Source organism: Mauremys reevesii, linkage group 3, assembly GCF_016161935.1.
Source record: "Mauremys reevesii isolate NIE-2019 linkage group 3, ASM1616193v1, whole genome shotgun sequence".
Classification (NCBI taxonomy): domain Eukaryota; kingdom Metazoa; phylum Chordata; order Testudines; family Geoemydidae; genus Mauremys; species Mauremys reevesii.
In genome coordinates this window covers 28,892,665-28,904,990 of record NC_052625.1, presented here as the reverse complement: position 1 = coordinate 28,904,990, position 12,326 = coordinate 28,892,665, and the positions used below count along the sequence as shown (strand labels likewise).

Here is a 12,326-nt window from a genome sequence, read left to right as displayed (position 1 = left end):
TATTTTGCTTTGGTTTTGGAGGCTGCATCCTTTTTAAGTCAAGACCCTATTCAGTAAAATCCACCATAGAATTCTTGTGTGCTTGCCACAAGAAGTCACAAAGTACTAGCAAAGAATTCAAGTCCTTGACTAGAAAAGCCAGCATACTAATATAAACACTGCAGCATTTGTAAGGTGAGCAGGATCCAGCAATAACAGGTACAAGTTCTTGGTCCCTACTAGTTATTGTTTAATATTGTACATGCAAAACACAGCTATAGAAAGAGAACTTTTTGCAGTGTAAACATGCAAAAGATTTAAAACACTTTAATAATCGAATTAAAGTTCTGTGGCTTCATCCACACCACTTGAAACATAAAATACGTTTTATCACATAACAAGTTCCTGTTAGCATACAGCTCCTCTCCACACCTTCCCTAAAATGCTTATGGAGCACAGGCCATGAAATGAAACTTGCAAACAAGTCATCCCCTAAGAATCACATGATTTGCTTCAGCTTTTAAGGCGGATCTTCAGTTAGGGGTGTCATTCCTAGTCATGCAGTAGAAGGCTGTAGAGCCTTCCTTTTAAACGAGGGACGCGAGCACAGATGTAAAGACAAACATGTCTTTTTTTTTAATCTGTTTGGTGGTTTTCCTGGGTGATTGCTTTGGATGTCAGCATCATCTCTGTCAGTGCTCTGACAGGATATTCATCTGCCAGGAGAGCAAAGTGATCCAGATTCCTCGGGACATTCCCAGGAACTCCACTGAACTGTAAGTAAGGAAAGGGAGCTGTTGTAATTTTCAAGCAGCAGCTTTGCTGTTATCTTGCAAAATAAACTGCTGTGGCAAGCCAACATGCTCAGTTTTGGAGGAGTCCAGGGGTTCATGTAAGAGACTTATACCAGCTGTTTTAAAAGCAGAACACTCTGTCACACTCATTAAATCACCATATCCCCCTCAAAACCTTAATAAGAGCCTCTGTTACTCTAATCTCTATTTTAACATTTTAGTTGAGAAAAGATCAGTTAAATATTGCAAAGTTTGCAAATATTGCTTCAAAAGGAATCTATTTTTTATTATTTGTATTATCCTAGTATCTAGGAAGCTAAGTTTTCTTTACAACCTGCTTTAGCATAACTGAAAATGAGTGGAATATGTACCATGTTTTTCCTGCCATGAGGAACTTTGGAAACATTTTGTTTGCACAGTAGTAACTCTCTAGAGAAATGTTGATTTTCCAAAAAGGAATTTGTGGTTTTCATGTGTAGTCATGCAGCACTTTACAAGGTTATCAGTCCCTTCCATCCACACCCCCCAAAAATTTCTGAATAAAAAGGTGATTCTCATCATTCATTGAAACACTGACTGCATTAATGATGATAAATAAAGCAAAGATTTAGTGTTGTCTCAGCTAATTGCTTTATAGTTCTTAGAGTTTCTAGTTGTTTCCCCATCGGATAACATGTACAGTACTAGACATCAGATATCTTCTAATTTGGTGACAAGGCTAATGAGATAATTCACCCAAAAGCCAATATTGATCATTAAAATAAGCCAAAGAGTGTTCTCTCTTTCTTTGCTTTAAAGCAGCTACACTATAATCAACTAATACCACAACCTAATGTAAAATAAGCATACCTGGGTAAGTCCTTTAATAGTAATTATAGCAGCCAATTTGGATGGAAGAGCCAAGGCAGAATAACACAGCTGATCATTCACTAGCTAGATCTTACAAACCATTTTACATCTGTTATACTAAAATTATCCCACAGCTTTTGAGCACAAAGGATTTTAATCAACAGAAGGGGTGGTCAAAATTTGTGTTAGGCACGCAGCTTAAGTAAAAGCAATAGACTGCAGTGAGACTCTTGGAAAAAATGACTAAATTAACTACAGGAAGGCGGTGAATATTTAAATCATTATACAACCAACTAGAGGGAAAATAATCCATGTACAATTTGGATGGTCTAAATCCTGGATGAACCACACTCCAAGCATAGATAGCTAATTGTGATTTGTTTCTTTAGATTACTCAGTTAGAATCTGCCATCTAGGGACTACTCAAATCCTTATATCCTTGTTTTTATAAGGAAATGGAACTCTAAAACATAGGCACCTGTTAAAGTGGGGGCTTAGTAAGGAGTGGTCAGCCATTTAAGGAGTTATCAGAGGATTGCTAATTAGCCAGCTTCTCAGAATGACTATTGACCTTGTGGGGTGTAATTACTGAAACAGGCTATTTGGAGAAAACCTATGTATGTTTAAAAACCGTAAATAAATGCTTTCTTCTTGAAATATTATGTATCTAATTATAGCCATGAGAGTTGGAAACACAGGCCAGACTATCTTCTCACTTAAACCAGTTTTACATCCCTTGATGAAATCTTGTCCCCATTGTAGTCAATGACAAAATTTTCATTGATTTCAGTAAGGTCAGGATTTTACCCATAGTCATCCCTAATATACATCTGTGTAAATGAAAATAGAACTAGACCCTCACCATGAACTGTGTCAGAACTAGTGATGGGCAAGCCTTAAAGGTCCATGCTGTGTCAGTAAAGGCAGGGGCGGCTCCAGGCACCAGCACTCCAAGCGCGTGCCTGGGGCGGCAAGCCGCGGGGGGGCGCTCTGCCGGTCACCGCTAGGGCGGCAGGCAGGGTGCCTGTGGCGGCTTGCCTGCGGAAGGTCCACTGGTCCCACGGCTTCGGTGGACCTCCCCAGGCGTGCCTGTGGAGGGTCCGCTGGTCCCGTGGGCAGGGCCGGCTCCAGACCCCAGAGCGCCAAGCGCACACTTGGGGCGACATGCTGCGGGAGGGCGGCAGGCGGCTCTGGTGGACCTCCCGCAGGCACGTCTGCGGGAGGTCCACCGGAGCCGCGGGACTGGCGACCGCCAGAGCGCCCCCCGCGGCGTGCCGCCCTGCTTGGGGCTGCGCAATTCCTAGAGCCGCCCCTGCCCGTGGGACCAGCGGACCCTCTGTGCTTGGGGTGGCAAAATGTCTAGAGCCTCCCCTTAGTAAAGGGACTGTAAAAATGACACCTTCTTACTCAAGGCACTCTTTGCTGTGGGTCCGAGGTACTGATTTAACTGTGAACTCCAACCAGCACTGCAGAATCTCAACATAGCTAGATTCTTTTCTAACCTTGCATTTCTTCAACAGCATGTAAGAGTCCAAAAGGATCCACAGTTTGGGGACCATTTCAATAATCTGAATAATCAGTAATGAGGAGTGCTATAAAAGAGGCAAATGCTTTCCTCTTTCTGCTGGCATCATTTCTTTTTGCCTGGGTTCAGCTTCTGCCAGCTGCTTTTCACTCAGGTGCTGACTGTGTGAGAGAGAGCAGAAATACAGTACTGTTAATAGTTTTTCATTTTCCTCCGCAGCATGGCCACAGGTCACTTGCAGGTTTAAACTAGTGTAAATGGTGGATTCTCTGTAACTTGAAGTATTTAAACCGTGATTTGAGGACTTGGGTAACTCGGCCAGAAGGTAGGGGACTATTTCAGGAGTGGGTGAGGTTATGTGGCCTGTAATATGCAGCTGGTTAGACTAGTTGATCACAATAGTCCCTTATGACCTTCAAGTCTATGAGACAGAGGATCTGGGTGTCTTCAGCATACTTCTGGCATTTCACCCTGTTGTTTCACTCGCTATCCTAATGGGTTCATATAGATGCTGAATAATATGATGAGCCCTGGGCCTCTGTATGTGAAAGCTTTAGAAATGGAGGAAGACGTGCCCACTGCAAACCTGTGGGGTTGGTCCAAAAGAAAGGGCGTGAGCCATTTCAGGGTGTCTCTGTTCCACCCCAGCAGTTTCTTAGAATCAGCACAGACGTGCCAGGTGATTTGTTCTAGCAGTTAAACCAGAGAAGTAATGCAGGATCAGTATGGATGTTTCCCTTTACTCTGGCAGAAAGGGGTCATCTACTCAAGAGCAACATGTGGTGTTTTGGAATCATGCCCTGGCCTGAAGTTTGACTGAGAGGAAAATCTCTGGCTGCTGACAAGTGACATAAGTCTTTTTTTCTGATTTCTTGATTACCTTACTGAGAAATGGGAGCTCAGACATTAGGAGTTGATTGTGGGCTCTCCAGCATTGCACAATGTCTTCCTCATTGTTGTTTGGGCTATTGCACGCTTTAGAGCAGGCGCTGATTCACCTCATCAAAGGAAGTGTTGACAATCTGTCAGGAGAGTTCACAGGAATTCTGCTTTTTCTTACCATCCAGAAATGATGTAGAGGTCTGAATCACAGGTGGTGGCCCTCATTGCAGTTATTGTTTCCACGACTACTACTTGTGTGCATAGGCCAAATTATTGGAAGGAGAATGTTCTGTTTCCAGTTGTTTTCTTGCTGGCTTAGGAGGCCTGCCTGGATGGAATTTGGCAGGGTCCAAGATTTCAAGAAGAAGACCTCCATGATGGTTTCTTATTCTTTCCTGAGAGAGAAGGTGCTCTGTTCAGGACAAAAAGATGGTTCTTGCATTTCTTATGTCTCATCCAGCTGAAAAGTCTGTCCAGAATGTCGCCGGCTGTGTGTTTCTGGTGATAACCATGAGAAACCAAATGTGGAGACTTCAGATAGAAAGTTTTAGGTTATTGTATCAAAGGGTTGGTTAGCCAGTTGGGAGACATCTCTAAAAACCAGTGGTGTCAATGAAAAGAACTCCTCTTAAATATAGGACACTATGCTTATTGAGGATCTAAAAGTTCTTTTGAAGTCATATTTAATGTTTGTCTCTTCTTCCTGTTCTTTGTTGACATTAAAATTAGGTGTGGGTAAACTCTTTAGTTTTTCTTTTTCTTTGTTTTTTTTAAACAGATCCTTCTTGAGATTTGACAAAATACACTTAACAAAAAGGTCTTGTAGATGGGCGGACTCACCCCTGCGGCACCTCCTGCTGGTGACTCTGGGAATTAGCTCTGTTCCAGCACTGGAGCGCCCTCTGCAGGCTGGTGATCCACCTGTTCTCAGGCTCCCGTGTCCCTCCCTGGACCCGGTGCCCTTTTACACAGGGGTGCTGCCCCCTGGCAGTAACCCCTTTCCTCTCTGGGTCTCCCCTCCTCAGGGAACCCTCACCCTCTATCCCCACCTTGCTTCAGTATATGGCTACTGCCAGTCATTGTCTAGCCCCACGCCCTGGGGCAGACTGCAGTATCAGCCTACTCATCACTGGCAAGGAGGGTTTGGACCTGCTGCCTTGGCCTACCCCTGGGCTGCCCTCTGCAACCCCCAGTCCTGTTAGCCCTTCGCTAATCCGCAGCCTGGGGCTTTCCAGGCTGGAGCTCCCCAGCCTGTCCCCAGCCCTGCTTCACTCAGGTATCCAGTCTCTAGCTCCCTGCAGCTAGGCCCTTCTCCCTCTGAAGGCACAGAGAGACTTACTTGCTTCTGGCTTCCCTGGCCTTTTTATAGGCGCCAGCTGTGGCCTGATGGGGTGTGACCCAGCTGCAGCCACTTCCCCAATCAGCCCAGCTTTTAGAGCAGCAGCTCTCAAGCCCTGCCAGGACGCTTTTAAACCCCTCAGGGCAGGAGCAGGGGTCCACCCTGCTACAGGTCTGAACCACTGTACTTCATGTTTTCATCTGGGAGTGGAAGTAGAAATATCATGAAAGAAGTTACTCTTATAACAATACATTGTTCTTCTATAGGGCCTTTCATCTGAGGGGAGGTGGTATCTCACAAAACTGGGTGAATAGGCAGCAAAATGACAGATGAAATTCAGTGTTGATAAATGCAAAGTAATGCACATTGGAAAACATAATTTCAGCTATACATTATAGCTGAATTAGCTGTTACCATTCAAGAAAGAGCTCTTGGAGTCATTATGGATAGTTCCCTGAAAACATCTGCTCAATGTGCAGTGGCAGTCAAAAAAGCTAACGGACTGTTAGGAACCATTAGGAAAGGGACAGATAAGACAGAAAATATCATAATGCCACTATATAGATCCACAATATGCCCCACACCTTTAATATCATGGGCAGTTCTGGTCACCGCATCTCAAGATTTCACCACATGTATTGTATACATTTTGAAAATCAGCATTCCAGTTTCACCAAGTGGTTTAGGATGAATCACCGCTGGTAAGGAACATATTTTGACCATTTGTTCTCAAACCTCTGCAAACCACAACCATTGGATTTTTCTTGCTTTCTACACAGGAGTCTTTGTACTATTACTCAAAGCTATTTATTTTTAGACTATCATGTCAAGCTTCGGTAGATGGCTGACTATTCAATGGTCAGACACCTTGAAATAGCAAATTCTGGATCAAGCACAAACAATCTAGATGTACAATCTAACAACTTGAACAACAGCTACAAACCCTATTGTTTGCATCAGGACTTGCTATAGTATTATCTCAATCTTTAGTGTAGCAAAATTTATAAAATAAAGGCTTACGCTGTCATCAGGTAATTATCACAGGATTTAGCTGTTCCCATATTTTCAACAGTGTTGGTCAGTTGCATTAAAAACAAGGTGTCTTGTGCTAGGTTACTGAGATTCAATAATGAGAAATGTAGTTGTGTGCAAATATCAATAGGGCTCCTAAAACAGAACTGACTAGCCCTCAACAGCTTGATTCTCTTCTATCTTGCACTGGTATAAATTATAACTATCACTAGTGAAGTCAATCAAATTACACAGATGTAAAGCTTGTGAGAGGAGAATCGGGTCTCCTGAGTCCTGTCCCAGCATGCACTAGACTCAGTGTAAAACCTGGACTAGATCATCCAGGGCTGGTCATCTTGGGCTCTTCCAAAGTCCTTCTGAGAGACCTAGAGGAACTAGATACTATCCACGGAAAAGATGAGAAGAGGAAAGAACTGAACAGAGTATAAAACAAGAAATACAGTCATATAAGCAGAAGGTACCATGGGAGGAAGAGAGAATGAAACAGATAGAACAAAGGAGAAGATGAAAGGAAAGGCCAACAGGCCCAGGCAGAGGAAAAAGGCAAAGAAGGGAGAAGTATGTACAGGAGCAGAAACATCAGAAGTAGAGACATTCAGTAACCAATAAGAGAAATAAATTAAATAAATTCAGAAGGTCAAAAAAAAGAATAGAATTAGTACAAAGGATAGAAAAAACAAAAGTCTACGGAAATAGAGGGAGTTGGGTGGAAAATTTTAAACACGAAAAATCAGCTGGAGTCTGAAAAGATAAAGAAGCAAGAAATTTGCACACAAAAAATAGGAAAATAGTTTTTTGTGTGTGTCTAATTTCATGTTAGTGGTAAACTTTCATTTTTCCATTTCCCACTATCCCTGAAATCAATCAGAGCCCAGTCTGGAAATCAAGTTCAGATTTCTCAGTAGCAAGAATGTGTATGAAAAATACCAAATCCCACAATGGTTCTGATTGGGAACACTCAGTTCTCTGCACTTCCTCTTTTCTGGTGGCCTGAGTCCTTGCCTCAGCCTTTTAGCTCCTTTCATCTCCCTCCTCCACACAACGTTGCTCTTGGAGTCACTCTCACCCCCATGCTTTTGACCTTTGTCTACCTTGGAATATCTAAAAATTAACTGGATTGAGCCTTAGAAAATAGACAATTCAGATTTGTCAGGGGAATGGAGTAGATGATCTAACTTCTAAATTCTATAGATGAAACCCTTGTCCCACTGAAGTCAATGGGAGTTTTGCTATTGACTTCAGTGGAGCCAGGATTTCACCCTACAATTCCCTTTCACCTTCTAATTCCTTTCATCCCAGCACTCTACCACAATCAGGTTCCATCACTCATTGAATTCCTAGGGGTGTAAAGAGAAGCATGGTCTAGAATATCTAATCTTGGCTCCAATGCTGATTCCATCTGTGGCCCTGGGCCACTCACCTACATACCCTGCTTCAGTTTCTTCAGTTGTACAATGGTGATCATCATCATAAGTTGCACAATGTTGTATTAACTAGTTATTGTTTGGAAGGTAAAAAGCCACATGCAGGTGCTACATTTTATTATCTTAATGAGTCAGGCATGTCTTCATCTCTACTCTGAACCCTGGTGCTACTCCAGTCAAACATAACACGAGAAGTTGTACCCAAGAGGAGTTTCCCAGAATACTTAGTGTATGAGATGTGAGCATACAATACCAATGTCCAATGCAGAAACACAGCCAGGATGAGAGACCTATCAGGTCAAAGGTAGATGGACTAAGTTGTGGTGAGGGGAAAGGGAGCAGGAAGCCTGAGAGGCTTGCAAGGGTAAGATGGAAGATAGATGAATTGGTGGTTGGAGTCTGAGTAGAAAATTAATTCATACCCAGATGGCGAAGAACCATGCACTCAGAATTCATTTTCCACACAAATTCTTCAACAATATGTATTATTTTTGCAACTTCTCCTGACTCAATGAGTCAACAACATAGAGGATCTTGTGGAAATGAAAACAGCATGTCTTAGTGTTTATTGACTGTTCTTTTTTAATGTTAAATTTCATTAATCACATCTGTCATGCCCTCAGAGGTAGCCAAGATACTTTGGCAAAAGAAATACTGATGATATCAAAATGTGAACTTTGTTAGTAGTTAGAATGGGGGCATGTAAAGTTCTAGGTACTTTTGACAACGTTACCCTAAGTTGCATTGTCAAAAAGAGACTGAGCGCTGCAACTACACTGACAACTTACATCTGCTTTGTCTCTCAGAGGTGTGAGAAATACATATGCCTAAAAGTTATAGCTTTGCTGACCTAACCCCCAATGTAGAAAATATGTCAACAGAAGAACCTCCTCCCATTGCTATAGTGGGTGTCTAGACTGAAGTGCTACAGCTGCATAGCTGCAGCACTGTAAGTATAGACATAGCTTCAGAAGCCTTAAGATGTATCTGCATTGAGACCTTGTCTACACTACAGGGGCAAATCAATCTAAGCTACGTAATTTGAGTTGCATGAATAGCGTTACTCAAATCGACATAGCTTAGATCTACTTACTGTAGGGTGCACACTGCGCAATTTCAATGGGAGATGCTCTCCTGTTGACTTCCCCTTACTCTTTTCATTCCCGTGGAGTACAGGAGTCCATGGGACAGCAATCTGCAGACCATTTAGCAGGTCCTTGACTACCGATGCATCGCTCGCCATGCAGCGATCCCCTGGTAAGTGTAGACAAGCTCGTAGAGTTATTCGGGAACAGCTATTCTGGAATAACTTGTGTGGAATAAGAGTGCCTTGTTCTGAATTAGCTTGATCTCTTTTGGAAGTGGACTAAGCAAAACCAGAAAAAGGCACTCTTAATGTGGAATAAGTGTCCATACACTCTTCTCTGGCATAGCTATTTCACTTTAAATTCACATACTACTAAACTAGACTAACTTTCAGGTGTGGACAATAGGACTCAGGGCTTGATTGTCAGCATTGCAAGACCTAAGGACCACATTTAAAAAAATATTTAGGCACCTAAAAATGCAGATAGACACTAGTGAGATTTTTAAAAGCACCTCAATTCCTAACTTCCATTGCTATCAGTGGGATTTAGGTCCCAGATCCTCAAAATTACTCAGGCATTGTGCCACTCAGCATTGCAACATCTAATCCTGGGGTAGCCTACCACCTAATGGTCCCAAGCTAGGCACTCTAGGCTAGATCCACAAAGAGATTCAGGTGCCTAAATGCTATTTTAGGCTCTGAAATCTGACATTTAAATCCTCACAAACCGTGTGGCCTAACCCTGTAGGCACCTATAATTCTTAAGCACCCAAGTGTCCATCAGGGAGCATGCATGCTGCCACCGGATGCCTAGCTCACACCTAAGCCCCAGCAGATTCACAAATTAGGCATTCCTCTGCCTATCAAGCCTCTGGGGCTTGATCCAGTAGGTATCTTTTGAGGCTGCCTTACCTACAGGTGGTGGTCCTTTATAGCCAGTAGCCCTAGAGCACTCTCACAGGATGTGGGAGACAAATTCAAATTCCCACTCTGTCCAAGAGAAGCAAGAACTTAACCCAAGGTCTCTCACCTCCCAAGTTCCTGCTCCTCTTGGACAGAGTGGGGATTTGAACCTGAGTCTCCCTATCCTGGGTTTTAAGTACTTAACTAACTGACCTGGTGCACCTGGCTGATGGACTAGAAAGAGGCACCTCCCTCTGCTCAGGATCCTCAGCTGTGAACTCTCTCCTGGAGTTAGGCACCTAACCCCAATCAGCCACTTAGGTAGCCCTTGCCCTAGCAGCCAAAACCCTCTGTCTGTCTTCTGCTCATGCCTGATACCTTTTACACTAGTCATATATTTCCCTGTGCCCCATCTGTCTTTTGTGCAGGTGTTGTGCTGCCCCCGAACCTATTGGTGACCTACACTGGGCCCTCCTGATGTGGGGGGTGGCAGGATCGGGTGTTAGGCATGCTCAGAACATGCCTGTATGAGCGGGGCCTGGCTGGTGAGATAGGTGCTCCCTGCCTAGTATGAATATCTCTCTTTGGGAGTTCCCTACCTGCCCTGACTCAATGTGACTCCCAAAAGGGGCAACCAGGTCCCTGTAGCCACTAGGCACATGGGCGGCCAGGGAGGCCCTGTGTGCTGCCTCTGCCTGAGCGCCGGCACTGCAGCTCCCATTGTCCGGGAATCACGGCCAATGGGAGCTGTGGGGGCAGTGCCTGTGGGCATGAGGGAAGTGCATAGAGCCTCCCTGGCTGCCCATGCACCTAAGGGCTGCAGGGATCTGGTGGCCACTTCCTGGGAGCTGCTATAAGTGCTGCTGAGACCCCGCATCCCTGCCTGCACCCCAACCACCTACCCCAGCCTGGAGCCATATCCCACACCCATAACCCCATTTCTGGCCCCATCCAGAGCCCATTCCACCAGCCTAGAGTGCATATACCCCTGCCCCAGCCTGGATCCCTCTCCCTCTCCCGCACCCAAAAACCCTCATCCCTGTCCCCACCCCAGAGCCTGCAGCCCCAGCCAGAGCCCTCAGGCCCCCTTCCCACACTCTAACCCCCATCCCAGCCTGGTGAAAGTGAGTGAGGGTGGGGGAGACCGAGCAACAGACGGAGGGGGGCAGGGCAGTGATAGGGCCTCAGTGAAGGGGCGGGGCAGGAGGCAGGGTGAAGATGCTCGGTTTTGTGTGATTAGAAAGTTGGCAACCCTATATTCACCCCTAAATAACTTTAAAATATGAGTCCCACTTTCAAAAATGACTTAGGTACATAGAAGCCTAAATCCATTCACTTTCAATGAGACTTAGGTGTCTAATTCCCTTTTTAACATGGGATTTTGTCATCCCATTGATTTTAGTAGGAGTTAGGCATCTACTCAAAAGGTATGTATCTGGACTTTAGGCCTTGCAACACTGGCCCTTTTGTGCTCTTTAAAGTTTTACCTTAGCGTTTTGAAATATTTTACTATTTCCAGCAATATTTCTGAAACTAGATACATGGGAATCCCTCAGACAGGGTAGAATCTTTTGAAATGGTACAAATTTTTAAAGGTGCCCACTGAAACACTTCAAAGAGATTGTTAAACGCTCTTGAAAAGTAAGTGTCATCGTTGTGGCTAATCCACACAGGATAACCACCTACTACTGCAGCAAACTATGGAGTTATTCCTTTAGTTTAAGTTGCGATGCTGAAGGGTTCACATTATTTTGACATGTTATAGAGGCCATTAGAAGTGCATTGGAAAAGTATCAGCAAATTAAATATTTACCATCTTTCATCTATTTTTCTTATTTCTAAGAAAAGGAAAAAACAAACAGTTTCTAGGAAAACTAGCTAAAGTAGAAACACTAAATAGTGAACTGCGTAAGCTTTGAAAATCTAAAGTATTTGGGACATGTCCACAGTTAACTTAAATTGACATTTTCACTAGCTGAGGATCAGGCCCCCTGTCAGCTGTTCATTGTGGGAGACTGCTAACTCTTAACAGCAGCTGTTGGTAATGATTAATCTTTGTGCCAAAATAATCGTATAAAAGGTATGTGCTATTTTTCATAATGGTGTATATTGGTTTTGCCTTTGATGGGTAAACACTGTAGTAGGAATGGTCACATTCTTTTTCAGAACTTGACCTTTCCAGACAAAACATGTAAATTATTTTACACTCTTTTCCTCTCATTTGATTAGACTGCTCTCTGTAGCAGTAAAATTTAGATCATTAAAATATCAAGTCATAGGTCAGATTCAAGCCTGGATTTCACACAAGTTCTGAGAATATAGAAAATTATTCTTCCTAATTGCTTTGCAATTACGTTAGCTTTAATAAGGAGTCCTATTGAGCCATCTGTACTCAAGCATATAAATATGAATCCAATCCTGCAATCCTTGCTAAGGGCCGGATTTAAAAAAAAAATCTAGCCATTGCAACTCAGCATTGCAACCCTAACTGATTTAGAAGCCTCAATCTCAT

General features: G+C 43.6%; 1 protein-coding gene across 3 annotated transcripts in view; it reads left to right on the top strand.

The window, feature by feature from the left end:
* The first annotated feature begins 544 nt into the window (after positions 1-544).
* Positions 545-12,326, top strand: part of FSHR (follicle stimulating hormone receptor) — a 165,716-nt gene continuing 153,934 nt past the window's right edge. For 2 of the 3 annotated variants that reach the window (XM_039532582.1, XM_039532581.1), the window contains exon 1: positions 545-755. In XM_039532582.1, the coding sequence (XP_039388516.1) occupies positions 604-755 (152 nt within the window). In that variant the 5' untranslated portion in view covers positions 545-603. The remainder of the gene's footprint in view (positions 756-12,326) is intronic. The other variant, XM_039532583.1, reaches the window with a different exon arrangement.